At 43.7% G+C, this 17,158-nt stretch overlaps 1 protein-coding gene across 4 annotated transcripts in view; it reads right to left on the reverse strand.

Annotated features, from left to right (window-relative positions):
• Positions 1-486: 486 nt before the first annotated feature.
• LOC146798451 (prolactin-releasing peptide receptor-like) overlaps positions 487-17,158 on the reverse strand; it is a 374,165-nt gene continuing 357,493 nt past the window's right edge. For all 4 annotated transcript variants that reach the window (XM_085627973.1, XM_085627971.1, XM_085627970.1 and 1 more), the window contains exon 2: positions 487-2,312. In XM_085627973.1, the coding sequence (XP_085484099.1) occupies positions 1,193-2,305 (1,113 nt within the window). In that variant the 5' untranslated portion in view covers positions 2,306-2,312 and the 3' untranslated portion in view covers positions 487-1,192. The remainder of the gene's footprint in view (positions 2,313-17,158) is intronic.

A 17,158-nucleotide genomic window follows, 5' to 3' on the forward strand; every position in this document is an offset into this window, starting at 1 on the left:
GCAAGAGGATAGCTCTCTGTTGTCTGTGGTGATAGTTATATATAAGAGTTTGGTTGTTTTTTACTCAGATGACAGATACGGCATTAAATAGTAATCAAAGGAAGATACAGCAAGTGAACTCTTAAACAATTTCTCTACAAATCAACAGACATCAGCCTCAGAATAGCATGCCTGAAGCTAAACAGAACAAAGTCCTAATTTTATGTAATCCAGAACTGGGCAACCAGGCCAGAACATTGCCTATTTAATGTAATGGTAACTAGTTTAAGTGACTCATTTTGTTGTTGTTAAGAAATATCAAGAGAGATTGAAAAGTTAAATAACAATGCTTCCAAAAGAGAACATGAAGATCTAGACTGGAGTTACTATGAATCTTCCCACGCAGCAGGTGCAGCACTGGGCATTTTGAGCTGGATATTCAGCAGGAGAATTAAATGTATGCACATGGAAAAAACATGTACAGCACAGACCACAGAACAATAATCCTGGTACATGAAAAACAATTTATTTCAGAAACAAATTTCAGAAACTTGACTTTTTTGGCTGTTTGCTGTGGTTAAGTAACATATTCCACAAGAAGAGCAGTGAAGCAGTGTGTGTGCAAACCACGTCAATCAACAACACAAAAGGCCACAGCGTTCATGGGATAACCCTAACAATAACCAGGTGAACGTCCTTCTACCTAGCAGATAGTCACTTATGTGTCTCAGCTTCAATACGTTGCTTCAGAAAGTTTTTGTCGCTATTCCTTTAGCCATTTTCTCCTTTAGGGCCATTGCAAGGCATCTAGGGCCACACAATAAGCACAACATCATTGCGCTACATGATTCATTTCAGTTTTGTTTTGCTCTGAACGGCAACAACCACAAATGCAAGCTTTCAGTCAACAATTAGAGAAGATGGTGAATGCAAAGAGTTGAGGAGTCCATCATCTTCTTGGCCACTTCTGTTTTCCAATTTTGATTTCACTGGGTTTAGGCAACAGAGGCAGCAAAAGAGGTATTGGCGAGATCCAATTTTACAGTTAATGTCATGGTGAATCAGGTGTAAGCTGGTCAACTATCCAGAATGGTTCAGTTCAAGGCATCCTTGACTTTCGTGGTCACTACAGCCAATGTATTCTGCCGCTGAGGTACATACAAAAGTGTCTCATAAATAAATAAATCAAGTAGACTGCTTCTTCAAAATGCCTCTACAGAGTGTTAACTCTAAACGAACCCATATTTTTTCCTGCCCGAGAGGCTTCGGGGAGAAGGCTCAGGCAGGTGTTGAGACGTGACGATTTGGAGGAAAGCATGCTACTTTGCCTCTTTTTCTGTCTGAAGTACCTTCGCATGCGAAGCCTGAACTTCTGATGGAGGGAGGCATAGATAAATGGGTTGTAGCAGGCTGAGCTCATGGCAGTGAAATGGCAGCACACCTGAACTATATTGATGTACTGTTTGCTGATGAAGGTGAAGTTGGTATCTACATCTCGTATCAGATTCAGGATCTGCAGAGGCATCCAACAGATGGCAAAAACCAATATAGAAATGACCAACAGGACAAATGTCTTCCGCTTCTTCTTGTTCCACTTGCCCTGGTTCTGGTCTGCCGCCCCGGGAACGTTTCTCTTACGGAGGTGAAAACTGATTGCACAGTAGGAGATTGTGACGGACAAAAGAGGGATCATATATGACATTAAAAGCATTAGACAGGAATACATTAACCTTTGCTTCTCCATTCCTTTCCAGAATTCTTCACACACAATAAAATCAAACTGAATGCTGTTGAGATCTAGATATTCAGTGAATATAGAAGGTGGGGCAGCAAGTATCAGAGAAACAATCCAAATTACCAGAACAACAAGAGCACAACATCGAAGAGTGATCCTTCTTCTGATAGGATAGGCCACAACAATGTAGCGATCTACAGCTATAGCTGTTAGGGATAAAACAGAAACATATACTGTGGCCACTTGCATTAGAGACACAAAGTGGCACATGAAACGACCAAACAACCAACCTCTCAACTCAAAGGCATAGGATACAGTCAATGGTACACAGGTCAGGCACATCAGGAGGTCACCCACTGAGAGGTTGCCAATGAAAAAGTTAGTGGCATTGTGCAGTTTCTTGTCAGCGATGATGGATCCAACCAAGAAAATGTTGCCCAAGCATGCCACGAGAATCAGTATACTGTAAAGCGGAATAAAGAGAAGCTTGAACTGAACAAGGAGCTTGAATCCTGAAAATATGTCCAGGGGGTCACTCGAGTTTCTGGCACTGGTATTGTACTCCATTCGCATCTCAGAAGTAGGCTGCATTTCCAACCTACAAAAAAAACAGCAGCCACATGTTAGGATTATGAAAGTGATGACAAATGAACTAGCACTGATGTCTAATCTTAAATTCCATCTTAATCCAAGAATCACAATGATTTAATGTTTTGAAAACAATGCTATGGAGGATTTTAACCTCTCAAGGTCTACAGAAAAATAAAGTTCACTTCCTTTTGGACCAAAAGTCTGTAATCAGCTAATGATTTTACCAAGCAGCAAGCATTAACCTATCAAACGTAATATTGAAAAATTCATCTTAGTGTTCAATATGAGTGGGATGACATGAGCTGTCACAGTGTCCCAACCAAGAATTGAAATCTTCAGCCTTTACAGAGCTATAGTTGATATTCTCAAATTTTGAATTTGAATGAGTGGAATGTCATGTACTGTTTCTGGTGCGCTATCCTGTGTCATGATGTTTGGCTTTTTTAGTGTGTGAGGTCATTGTGGAATGAATGTATTTGTTTCCCACCAGTACAGTTGGAGGGCTCTGTAGAAAAAGGGCTGAAGTTACAATAGCTTAATTCCTGGTATGGTCCTGGTCCTTCTATTTGCACCTTCAACTGAGCTAAATTTTATACTTCTTAATTGGATTTTGAGCCATTTTTAAATTTCTAATGAGCTGCTTGAAACCCACACTAAAGAGAACATAAAGAATACAAGAGGAAAAAGACTGCCTACCAGAACAGTGAAACATCAAGAGGATCCATGTAAGAGTAGCAAGCATTGGCAAAGTCAATATATCTGGGATTGACCACCAGCCTTCTGGTTTTTCTTGTTTGTATGTCTTGGTTTTTACAAAACCTTATTGTTTGGGAATAGGTTGGACCTTCATCAATCTAAAATAATCTTTGACTACAGAAAAAAAAACATTTTAGGGTAAAAAAAACAAGCATTGCCATAGTACTCCTTGGCACTGCAGGAAACTACTTTGTGTGTGGATATGCTCCTAGCGAAAGGGCAGCACACAATAACTCAGAGTGAAGTGAGCCAATGGCTGAAGTGAGCTGACACATTGCCCCTTAATGTATGCTGGAAGGTGTGGAAGATAAATGTGAATGACACCAACCACAGACTAATGGCTGAAGTCTAGCTGAAAACCCCTATAAGTTACTTTTTTAAAGAAAGAAAGAAAAAAAACAATGATCAAACAAAAATAGGAAGAAAGAAGGAAAGGAAGAAAGATTAATCAAAAGAATGACAGCAGGCAAGAAGGAAAGAATAAGAAAAAGAAAGAAAGAAAAAAAGAAAGAAAGAAAGAAAGAAAGAAAGAAAGAAAGAAAGAAAGAAAGAAAGAAAGAAAGAAAGAAAGAAAGAAAGAAAGAAAGAAAGCCCTGGTGCCCTGCACATGCTGTATTTAGTGTAACTATACCTCTGCGTCCTCCTCTCTTCAGTTGTACATAAAACCATTGGTTTGGCTCATTTGTCCTCCAGGATCTCAAGCAGTACAAAATGTATTTTAAGGCTGACTTAAAGAGACATTTAACACATGGTAAGGCTTTCACATGCTTTCTTTGAAAGAAATTTGTCTACAAATTGGCCAACCTGGCTGGTTCAATTTCTAATGGGAGCAAGAGTACAGAAGAGACTGAATATTGAAGGATATAAAACAATTCAAAACAATTCAGCAAATTGTACAGGTTACAAATAATTTGTGATGTTTTCCATGACACAGTCAAGGTGTAAGACAGGGAATTAAGGTGTAAATGATTCTTAATTGAACAAAGAAAACTATTTTAGGAGAAGCACAGCACCTTAATCAATTCAATTGAAGAGGAAAACAATAGGTGTGAGGTCCTTTGGAGCTTACTCTCAGGTGACACATACCTGTATGCAAGTACAGCTTAATTCTGTAAATGAACGTTCACTTGCTTAATCTACATTTTATCTGCAATTTCAGAGGAAACAGGTCTTTGAAGAACAAATGTTTCAAGGAAGATTTAAGCCTTCGTATGAGATACTTACCAGCTGCCTTTAGTTTATAAAGATACTGCCTATCTCTCTATTCAAAATTCCATTAGGCAGGGACAAGAGGGGTCTCCACCAGCCACGGCCCATCCACAGGGGCTGAGGGGCCATACCCCCTAACATTTTGCCCCTCAAGAAGAGTGTCTGACAGGCTGAGCAAAGGTAAGCCTAAAGCTCTTCATGGTCAGGTCAGGCAGACAGGAGCTTGACATATGCTAAATACACAGGCTCCTGGCTGCATTAGCTGAACTTTGCTGGGCTGAGAATGTCACACCTGTGGATGGTGCCTCCTCAGCTCAGCAAAGGTTCTTGAGGTGCTCGCACTCGTGACGAGGGGGAGCATCACTCATTGCCGCAGAACCGGGCACTTCAGTTTTAAGCCCTGAAGGGCCCAGGCCTGATTGTTAATCAGTGACACCTCATCTCAGAGTGGGGTGGGGTCAGCAGCCTCACTGACCCCATCCTACTCCGTGACGAGGTTGAGACTGCTGCCTTCCCTAAGGGCAGCAAATGAGGGAAGGCAGCAGTCCTAACCCTCCTGGGACCTCCAAGGCTTGGGACTGCTGCCTTCCTTCTTTGGCTGACCTAAGGTTGATCAATGAGGGAAGGCAGCAGTTGCAACCCTCCTGGGACCTCTGAGGCAGAGCTGACTGCAGGTTAGTGTGATTTCTCTTTTCATTAATGTTTTGTGAGTGCGTTTGTGAATGTTTGAATATTTGGTAATGAGTGTTGTGACTGGATGTGTTTGTGTGAGCATGTGTGTGAATGCATGGGTGTGAGTGAGTGTGTATGTGTGCGTGTGTCCTATCCGCCCCCTTCCTCCTAAAAATGCCGGCTACCACTGGTCTGCACCCAGGATATTAGGTCTGCCTCTGAAATACCTTGAGTCTTACTGCACAAGAATCGAACCATAACTCGATAGTTTGACACAAGTTCAACTTGGAACTTCTTTAGCTCACCCATGGACGTTAATTCACTAAAACACATTTGGTAGCAGAAGTGACCTCACAAATCAATGACATCACATGAAGTGACATCTTGTGACCTTTGACCATGAATCCTAGAAAAAATTGCCACAACACCTTAATCCTGTTGACATCGTAATAATTTACAGAACTGACACCTAGTATATTCCTCTAAGGTACAAAGTATTGCTAATTCAGAGGGAGAAGCAGTGGTCAGGCCCATAATACTTATTCATAGGTACCATACATTGTATGTGAACTAGAACATAGAGGTGACGGTTCTGTTAAACAATGTATTTTATGCAAAAATTAACATTAATGGACTGTGGCAAAAAAAATTAAAGATTGAAGTTTTTTAATTTGTTTAATTTAAAAATTTGTATTTTTATTTATATTATCAATAGAATTATTTTATGATTTAAAAATAATCTTCATGTAGGATCTGCAGAAGGTAAACAGTGTTCATTATAACACAGTTTACCTTTTGTGCTTGGTAATGCTTTTACCACCTCCCAATGGTTGCAAATGCAGTGCTAGGGGCCATAAGGGATGAGCCAGGGGTCGCAGTTCGACCCCTGACCAACCCTAAATGATTTCCATGATCTCACCTTGTTTTACACGAGTTAAGGGACCTCACGTAAAACAGGAACAGAAAAAGGAAAAGGGGCCAACTAATCTGAGAATGGATGAAAGGGCAAGATATTCTGTGTATCTCTCAGTCCTTGCTAGATAATAATACATAATTATTTGGAAACAAATTTAAGCAATATACAATAAATGTAAATGCGCAGGCATACACTAATTAAACTTACATATAATGAACAATCTAATAACAGTACAAATAACTGAGGAAAGTTATAATATTGTTTTACAAAAAATATAATTTGTAATTTTCAAATGTTTTTTTTTTTTTTTTTTTTTTTTTATAATCCTCATTTTGCGATTGAATCGATAAGGAGGTTTCTGGAGTCTGATGATCTTTACTTTCGTTTATCTTTGCCTTACCAGTCCCTTCGTTTTCTGGAGAAACTCATAGAAGAGTATCACTTTCATTCTTTGATCCATCAGTTTTCCTCCAATTACCCTTTATCTTTTCCCATATTACCATTGGTTTGTGGGGAAGAGCTAGTCAAATTGACTACTCGGCAGAAATCATTTCTGCCTGGTATTATGGTTTACGCCTTAATCATTGGATTTCTCATTTATAACCCAGAAAAGCGGTCAATTGCTTTGGAAGTAATTACTTTCAAATGGTTTTATGTACAATATTAAAAATGTAGAGATGTAAACATCATGACACAATCTTTACATAGAAAGTGTCCTAGACAATAATTAGCTCATGAAATAAGCAATTAATGTATTAGGTAAACTAATTATAATTGAATACAGTCCAAAAATCATGTTCAATCTACAGTTCATCAATTAAGGATAACAGAAAGCAAGGAACATTAATTTATTGAACCATAATTTAATATCAATTTAATTAATAATGTGAAGGGCTTGAGATGTGTGTAACTGACGGTGTAATGACACTATGCACATTTCAGCAGGAATGCCTTCATCAGGAAGCCGCCACATCACTCACTAAAATCATCGATTTGTAGCCTTAAGGCAATGATGAAATAATGAATGGGCACTGGAATTAAGGGCCCTAAACTATAATCTGGTCCACCAAATTGCACCGATGTGCGGAAGGCAAGGATCACAATGTCCCAATTCTTTTACAAGTTTCAACCCGAGGACAAGAAATTCACCTTTTCTCTTGCACCAGTGGCACTCAATTCTGTATAGATTATTCCCTGCTACATTGGTGGTTGTTATCCCATATCACCAGGTGTGAAATACTAGAAGCGGGCCTCTCTGATTACAACCCAGTGTTCATGGAATCAGACCTTGAGCTTATACCTTCAACTCCAGTGAGATGGAGAATAAAAGCATTTCCCTACAAGTTCCCTGAATGTGTCTTTGCTCTCACATCCAGTCTTGCCTTGGGGTTACAGGGGTATTTTAACTTCACAGAGGGTTTTTGGGCTGCTTACAAGGCAACAATGAGGGGGAGAATGATGCAAGACTCAGCAACTGCAAAATGCAAAAGCCAGGAGTAGCTGAGCCTCCTGAGTTCGATAATGGTGCTCTCACAGGTCGATACACTGTGTTGTGATTTAGGGGATTATGGGGTTGGGTGCCCTCTATCTTTTTCCTCTCTATTTTCCCCTTTCCTTCCTTGTTCCTGCCTGTCTGCTTGCATGATTGGGTGCACATGAGAATAGCGGGTTGCCCCTTACACTGCTAGTATTTAAAGACCCTACCTTCAGGATGCAGGCGCTTGGTTTCTTTCACGGTCCCTTTCCTCAGGACTTTCGGATCCGACTTTCTTCCTCTGTGTTTTGCTGTTGGATCCTTGCCTTGGCTATGGACTGCTCTTGGCCTCCCAGTGTTGGGGGTTGAGCGCGGTCGTCTTTTCTCTAGGAGATTGCCTTGCCTTCGTTTTTATTTCCCGGTTGCTGAACCTTGGAGGGTTCTTCTTCTGCGGCAAAGAGACAATCAGGGAACAAGAGGAAAGACTCTACAGCGTTCTCGTTTTCCCTGGACTGGACTTCCTGCATTTCTCCAACCTATCCGCCTCGTTAAGTGTATTGGGCGGAATCACGGAGGAGCTGAAGATCGGTCGTTTTCTGGGCTCTCCACCTCCTTTGAGCAGGGTTTTTTTTGATTGGCGCTGTGATTCCTTTTTCTCCTCTTCCATTTGATTTTTGAATTAACAAGAAGGTTTTTTGTTTATGGGGGCAACGCTGAATTCAAACTTACCGCAGTCTCTGCAATAAGAAGACTTATCCCCTGCCCTCCCTTTGTCTTCCCGTTTTTCCTTCATTTGACTAGTGGAGTCAAGCAACGTGGTGTTCCTCCTCTTTTTTGAGATGACTCTACCCACCAAACGGGGTAAGATTTAGTTTGTGGGTCCTTGTGTGCACCTAGTTATGTATGTGTATGTGGCTGACTTCTATCATTACGTTTTGTTTTAAGTAATGCTCTGTTGTCCTTTTTTATCTTTAAGGATGCAGCTGTGCTCTTCTAATTGCTGTTTGGGTGGTAGCCAAGAAGTCAAAAAGGAGAACCTGTGTGACTACAGTGTTTTGTTGTTTCCTTGTGTATCCCCCCACCTTCTCCCTGCATCAGGGTTACCCATCACCCTGATTTTATAGTCGGGTGTAGGGTGTCTGCGGTGAGGATAGCGGATTGGGAAATTCTTCGCTCCTGCAGTGCTGGGCAGGTTGGTAGTGGAACACACTGTTTCTGCCACTACTGCTACCTCTCAGAGGGAATTCAAGCTAGCAAAGATAAGCCTAAATGCTTTCGACAGTACTGCAGTGGAAAAGTTTGATGGCATGGATATGGCTATGGTGAGAACGCTGGGAGGCTCTTGGTATCCCAGCTGCAAGGAAGTAAGTCCCAATTGGTTATCCTTGCCTTGCACCATATACTGGTTTTCCCAATTGGCACAGTCAGCCATTTTGCCTCCTATTATACTGCCCTACATACCTCAGAAATAGGGACCACCATCGTGTAGGTGAACTCCTTTTTACATCTATCCACACTAACACAAGAAGGCCAGGCCTTCATATTGGGAGCCTTCTCAAAGAAGAGGCTGCAGAGGCTATCTCAGCAATCCACAGCAGCAAATCCGCAGGGGAAGATGGATACCCGGGGGAATTCTACAAGACTGGCATATCCCTATTGGTCACCACGCTCACCTGAGCCTATCAGGAAGGTGTAGAATCAGGTTCTCTGGCAGCCATATCTAATAGAGCCAACATTATGGTACTGCCCAAAGAGACAAAAAATCTGGTATAATGCGTCAGCTATCGGCCAATCTCAGTGCTCAATGTGTACCTGAAAATCATGGCCAAGATTCTAGCAATCCACCTGGGTATGGTACTACCCCAACTAATACCTGAATCCCAAGTGAGGTTTATCCAGGGCCGCACCTCCAGTGATCATCTACCCCTGTTGGCCCACCTCCTGTGGTGGATAAAGGATGAATTGGAAGAGATGTTGGATGCTCTCCTTAGATGCCAAAAAGACTTTTGACAGGGTGGAGTGGGGATATCTCTTTCAGGTTATGTCTCATGTGGGGATGAGAGACAACTTCATACACAGGGTAGATCTTTTGTATGACATCCCCACTGCTGAGTGTCACGTGAGGTGGTTTTATGTACATTTGTCTTGATAGGGTGCAGAAGCACTAGACAGGACTTCTCCCTTACACCACTCCTCTTTCTGCTGGCATTAGAGCCCCTTACAGTGGTGATTAGTCTCTCACAGGAGGTGAGAGGTATCCCAACAGGTGTAGGATAAGGTGAATCTTTGCTATTACTCTCATTCTGCTGGACGTCATCCTGCTATTACTATCTTATCTCAGGTCTTCGATAGAAGAAGTAATGTCCATCATAGATGACTTTTTTGCCTTTCAGGGTATTTGATCAACGGCGCAAAATGTCAGCTGCTCCCCTTGTCCAAAATCACCATTGCTGCCTGTATTCAGAGTCATGACATTTGATGGATCCTTGAAAAACTCAGGACCTTATTTATGAGGCCTTGCAATACTTTTATGCCTTTTTTTGTGACGCACCGAAGGCGTGAATTATGCGCTATGTTCCGCCCTATTTACAAATTGATGCATCTAAGCAGATGAGGTGAATTTGGCCTCCAAAATTCTAACCAATTATGATACAGTCAATTGACCCATTGCCTACAAGAAGTGTGAGGACTGCGACCCGTAGACTTCCCTACCTTGCCTATCCTACATTATCTCCAAACTCTGGGTATATTTCATGCAGCAGTATAGGGCTATAGAAGAACACTACTCAAGATTTCCCTTTCAGACCCCGCCCTCAATGCAAACTGGCTGCCTTCACAAGTTCTCCTTAGCAAGAATTACTTCCCTGATGAATGGGTGGCATTACTACTAAACCACAACAGGGTTCTCAAGGAGAACAAGTTGAGGTTCCTATAGATTTTGATACTGAGCGACTGGTACAGCTCCAACTGGACACTTAAAAGGGTCAAGCTCCTCCTTTACAATCTATGCTGGAGATGCAATGAGGCTCACTGTGCCTTAGAGGGGCGGCTCCTCCGTTATGGCAGAGGAGCGTCACCCCCCTGCTGAAGGCCAGCAGAGGCAAGGACAAATAAAATAATAAAACGTTTTTATTATCATTTTATTTTGTGTCCTGCCAACGGAGCCAAGGTAGGGCGGGGACAGCCACAGTTACACTGCAGCACCAGGGAAGAAGGGGAGTGGTGGGCACTGCTAAATGTGCATGATGGTTTGGCCGGCCCCAAAGGGCCGACCAAACCATCATTCACACTTAGCCTTTCTCTACCTAGCTGTGTTGTACAGCTGGGTGGAGAAACCACCACAGGCTCCCAGTCCACGTCTGAGAGCAGAACCGAGGCGCTTAGACCAGAGGTCTTCAAAATATTTAATTCTGAGACCCCCCGTCAAAAGATTTAGATGTAAGGACCCCTCCTGACAAAGATTTCTAGAACGTGGTCCTCCACATCATTGCCAACTATCGACAACCATAAATGCCCCTAATTCCGACAGCAAATCATTTTTACATTGAAGTAATAAATTAAACAATGTTTAGCAAACTAAAGGTCAGTGAGAATGGCGGTTTGGTCAAAGGTGTGGCCAAAAACGTGCCTCATTTATGAGGCATTCATGTAGGGCAGAGCCACAAGTCTTCTTGCTGTTCTGCCCTACGCCAATGAAAGGACAGGAATGCACCTTATTTATTAAATATGGTGCCTTCCTGTCCTTTCCCTCGGTGTTGGCGCACAAATTGCTGCCCAGCGACAACATAGGCAGGAATGTTTTTGTGCAGGAAGGGGCACCTTCCTGCACAAAAACAATACTGAGAGGGGGTTTCCTCTTTCTATGTCTGCCGCAGAATGCAGCACACAGGAAAAGAGGAAAAACAAGGAGAAATCAAAACATTTCTCCTCGTTACGCCTGCTGTAAGGAGGAATAAGGTTTTGGCGCTGCCCCAGGTTTACATGGTTTTCAAATCTGGGGCAGCGTCAGAATCCATGGGTTTTGCGTGGGAACACCCACTGCAACGCCTATGGAACGCAAACTTGACTCAGATTAAGGCAAAGCAGCGACTTGTGCTGCTTTGTCTTACTACATATCTTTGAGGCCATGCAAAGCCACACAGGGTGTCTTGCCCCACCTCATTGATATGATTGAGCCGCTTGAGCAGCTGAAGGTTCAAAAAATGTGACGCTCTGGCGGCGCAAGCCTTTCTTAATTCAGCCCCCAAATATTTTGTTTGTTTTTTAGGTCTTTCACCATCAGGCAGCTACATATAAAATAATGGGTAGCTTAAATGAAAGATACATTTAAAAAGTTGTTACTCAGTGGCAAATGCACTATATAGTACATTACGAAACCTCTTTTATTAATGCATTGAAGAGGTCTGTGTGTAACCAGAGAGCCCCAGAAGTAAATGTGGTTGGTGCAGTGGAGAATAGTGATTTGTGTATTTTTAGTGCTATGAGGTCACAGCCTGTGACAGTGACTGTGAATGTGTAAGTCATTATTTTATACTTGCAATACACACATTCTAAGATAGACTGCTACAAACTTTGTAAATAGTTTAAGGATAAAATGGTCCTTCCAAAATGTAGATTTGAGTAATATCAGACCATAAGTAATGCATTTTTTATGCATAATTGTCCCACAACTCCTTCTCAGCTGTACTAAGCGCTGTGTAAATACAGTTATGATTAAAAGCACACACTCCACATTGTTAACCACCAAGCAAAAAAACAAACACATATTTGCCATCACAATACTTGGAATGATACGAGCAATAAAAGTCAGAACCCCTCCCAAGCATCCTTTACATTTGCAGATTAACTCCTATCACACATTTGCATTTCATTCAGGCAAGCAGGCACCTTGGCATGAAGGCTTGAATGAAGGATTGTTTTACCTGTCTGCTGGGCCTCTTTGTTTCACAGCACATGAGACTCAATTTACTTCACCTAAAGCATTTTAACAATCGCGGTGTCTTAGTCCAAAAGGATGAGCACATGTTTTGTATTCCAGGCAGAAGTTAGGCCTGGAAATGCATGACCCCTTCTTAGGACTCCACAGCCCCCCTAGGGGCCACGCCCCACAGATTGAAGACCAATCCCAGCACTGCTCATATGCTGGGAATAAAATTTCCAGCATGTGAGCAGTGCTGGGAAACTACACTTACCTGCACGGACGGCTGTTGCTTTCCTCCCTATCGGGGAGCCTGCGCAATGTGCACCAGGTTCCTGACATGGACGCAAGGATAGGGAGGAAAGCGGCGGCCATCGGAGCAGGTAAGTCTAGTTTTTTTTTATTTTTTATTTGTCTTTGTTGGTGTTACCCCCTCCCTCCGCCCCACCACTTCACAGTACCTGCGGCTGCTTCTGGTGCCCTATATCATATCCTCTGATCTTTCTTGGCCCTGACTACATATTGGCAGGGGAAGCTCCTCCTAAAGAATGGAGCAGCATCACACCCCCCGCTGTGAGTGCAGCAGGCAGAAACAAATAAATAAAATGGCATGTTTATGCCACTTTGTTTTGCTACCACTTGCACTGTGTACAACGCAAGGGTGGGGCGGGCCTGAAAGTGTGCATGTCGGATTGGCAGGTTGTCTACAGCCGTCTTATACAACATGCGCACAGTAGACCCCGCAATCCAAGGGCTGTGAAACATCCTGGGGATTGCTGGCACAGGCCCCCAGACTGATAATGAGTGCTTGGTTAGCCTGCTCCAACCAATCCTGGAACTGATTTCGTGCTGAAAGCAGCATGAGAGCATCTCCAGGATTGGCTGGATTCATGTTTAACTGAGCAGGAAGGAAGTCCTTCCCTTTCCTGCTCATGGACACAAGGATCGGGATCGCCGGTTGAGAACTGCAGCTCCGTGAGTGCTGCCACATTTATGGTGAGTTGTGCGCCATCACGCCCCACTATATTTTTCATGTAATAGCCACCACTCTATATTGGATGGACATCTGCGCTCTGACAGCTCCTTTCTGATACTTTCCTCACCACAATTGGCCATACTCCATGATGTTTCCAATATGTGGGTTTTTGAGCTCCACAGGGTGTTGGGCTATGAACAACTCACCTACAAATTTAATGATAAACATGGAACTTTCAACTGCATTTGGTGCCCCTTCCTCACACTTGAAGAGGGGACTACCCCATGACACCCTCCTCAATGATGAGCCATGAGTCACAGGCCATACCAAGATTCTGTCGCACTGTTTGCCATTTACTGTAGTGAAGACTGCTATTTATATCGTACAATGCTAAGTTAGCACAACCGCGTTAGATGTTAGAAAGCCATCTTGCCACTTTTGCTGCTTTTGCACACGACACTGTAGTTACGTTATTAATTAAGAAATGCTTGCTCGCCTTTGCTTCACATGAGAACTGTCTGTTGTTCACATCCCTAACAGTGAGCTGCGACCTTGGTCTGAACATTGTGTAAAGAAACAGTCTGGGTCGCTAGACGGTGCATGTTGTTGGGTTCAGGTTGATCGGCCCACTATTTAGCCATAACACGCACGCAGCTGCAAATACCTGAAAGTCGAGTGCTTTTAATATTGCAGGCGGCATGCTTTAGACACATTCGGAAGAAGAGCTTTCCCAGGAGCAGAGTCTAGTTGATCCTGTGATGTGATTCCATTAAGCTGATCTTTACAGTATGGGGTTCCCCAGTTACGCCTAGAGACCCTCTATTAGTCTAATAATAATAATATTAGTATACTACAGAAAGGAAGGTGGCTGTCATCCACTGTCATTTTATTATGATTTCTCCTTTCATTTGCTATGGTATTGTAACTATGCTGATGGTTTTGATTTTAATCATTTGTCTGCTTAAGTTAGCCAAAGTACTGCATCTTAGGACACGAGGTTTATAAAATAAACTCTTTAAACTTTACCGTGTCTCTGTTTATTCTGTTGTGGACTGATATGAGAATAATTACGAACAGGTATTTCTGATTCCCACCATTCCTGAGAAATACACTAAGTCGCTTGTTCTGGGTTGTCTATACATTGGGACCGCCGAGATAAAACTCGGATAACGAATGGGACACTGATGCTGGTCGGATAAGGGGTTCTGGGTTCTGAGGTGAGTTTTTGGTACACCACAATTCACTGAGGTCCTGGTTTCCTGTGCATAGTTCTGTGCATAAGCAGACTCCCTGCAACATGGCGCACCTAACGTTTGGTCGATTGATTTGAAATGCCTTAGTAGTGCTTATATTAGTCCACAACACCCTCACGCTTGTTTCCGGATAACGGGGGTGACGGATTTAACCTACCTCTGTCTCGACTAATAGGTTCTTTCAAGCTTGATTATTAAAAAGGGTTTTTTTTAACCCCAGTGCTACTGTTGATATCGTTGATACTCTTTGTTGTGTCCTTATGGCGGTTGACATTGCCGCACATAGTCATGCACCTCTGCGCCGTCATTTGACGTATGGGGTGCCGGATGATGGGATGGCTGTTATTTTTGTGGTGAGCGCTGATGCGTCTTACCCGTATGAGTTGTTTTACTCTTGGGTGACTTTTCCGGCGGGGGATGCAGACGATGATACATTTCATTCCTTTACTCCCACGCAGCTACCTGCAGTCTATACACCGTATAGGACACAAGAAATTCCTATTTCTGCCTGGCAGCATACCATTTGGTTTATTGGCGCCCTTCCACATGGCCGGTGCTGGCCGGCTTTACGCCTCATCCCCGCTATCTCAAGCTGGCGGTGGCTGGCGGTGGCTGAGTTGCGGGTGCTACACACAGCCCTGATTACAGTTCATGGGGCTTTAGTGCAGGGGGCACCTGCTGTTGTGGGACAACCAACGGACCACCACGCGGTGGTTATTAGTCCTGTTATGGTTAATTCGGTGATGGGCAAGCGCCCCCAAAATAAGGATGATTTGCCTTATTGGCTTGCTGAGAAATTTGACCAACTGGAGGCGGTTTTTCCACATACCTCTCCTGTGGAGAAACACAGGATTCTCACCATTAGTTTGCCGAAAGACGTGGTCCCAGATACAGCCGATTGCGCAAACAGGGGCAAGGTCTTTGCCGCGACCTACTCAAGTGCTTCGGCACTCCGTCTATATCTGTTTTACCCTCCGTCATTAAGCGTGTTCAAGAGAATCACGAGGCGGAGGCTGCTGTTGAATTGGGAATGAGGCTTGTCGGGGTGTTCGATGTGGTGGCTTCCATGGTAATGGGCAACCTCAAAGGCGATGCCATGCAGTTCCAAGTGGCTAATAAGCTGGACCGCGTAGACGAACTCGACAGGCCTAAGGAGTTCGCTAAAATAATTGCGGAAGCCTTTAGGACCATAGGCCGCAGTGCCTTGGGTGTTAAACCAACTGTGATAATTCCTGATATAGTACAGCAAACTAAGGTGAGCTTGTCTAGTAAAGACGAACGCCCTAATTTTCCTAAACAAAATTGGCGAGCAAAGAAACAGGGGAAGCAGCAACAGAAACAGGGGTCTCGTCCTGCCTCACCCGCACAGTCGTCTAGTGAACACACATATGATCTGCGTGATCGATCTAGTATTAAGTCACCTGATAGGTTTCAGGTTTCTGAACAACGTTCTCCTCGTTCTTCACAGGGAACATCGGCTTCACAATCCGGTGGCGGAGACCGTGGGAAAGGACGGGGTGCCCAAGTTTGTGAGCAACCCCGTCAGACTGACGGCAAAGGCAAGCAGGACGAGTCTGCACGTCAACGACCCCCGTTTCAGAAGTAGAAAGTTGCTGCGCTAACAGCGAGGTATGCCACAGATAGTGCGGACGCAGCTTCAGAACCTGACATGGGCACTAACGCTGCTCGACAGCGCGGCAGAAGTTACAGTAGTGCGACAAGCACTGCGTCCATATCTGGTGGCGACAGCAACTGATACGTTCATAACTGTAGAAACTGCTGACACTAGAGTGGCCCCCCCTGACAGACTGTATAATATAGTCCTTTTAATTGAAGGTGACAAACAACGCACGATTCAAGGGATTTTTGGGGATAATCTGACCTCTTCGTATGATATTCTATTGGCAGAGGCAGACTGGCCCCCGGCTTTCATTTTGATGCTCCTAGAGGGGAGGAGATGATCCTCCTGTCCTTTGCGCACACAGTGCCAAAGGACCAAGCTAAGAAGTTCGCCGAGGAGTGGGCTCTGGTGCTAGCACCGGCTTTGTATCGTAATCAGGTAGGCTGGGATAAATTGTCCCCCAGCCATGAGATTCCGTTGCGGTCCACGCCCCAGCCACAACCCCAATATCCCATGCATCGCGAAGCAAGACCTCACGTGGTGGCTATCCTTGAACAATTGGAATATCAAGGTGTAATCGAAACATGTGTGTCACCAATGAATAATCCTTTATTCACTGTGACGAAGCCTGATGGGTCGTACCGCCTGGTTTTGGATTACCGGCATTTAAACTCTCATTGCCGGATATGCGCAGTACAGAATACCCACAGTTCGGCTCTCGTCGATAGTCTCGTGAGAAAACGGTTTAAAACCACACTTGACATTTCCAACGGCTTTTACAGCCATAACCTGTCCTCTCTTAGTAGTGAATGGACAGCATTCACCTCGGGCGGCAAACAAAAACATTTCAAAAGATTACCGATGGGCTATAAGAACAGCCCTGGTGTCTTTGCCGCATGTGTAGTCTCTCTGTTAGAGAGCATAGACCCTGATGCGTGCTCGTATGTAGATGATATTTATCTCACAGATGACGAGTTATGGCCGCATCTGTGTCGCGTTAACCGCATTATCGTTTTGTTTGCAGACTTCGGATACAAATTCAACTTTGCGAAGTCTCA

Source organism: Triturus cristatus, chromosome 9 (genome assembly GCF_964204655.1).
Source record: "Triturus cristatus chromosome 9, aTriCri1.1, whole genome shotgun sequence".
NCBI classification, from domain to species: Eukaryota; Metazoa; Chordata; class Amphibia; order Caudata; family Salamandridae; genus Triturus; species Triturus cristatus.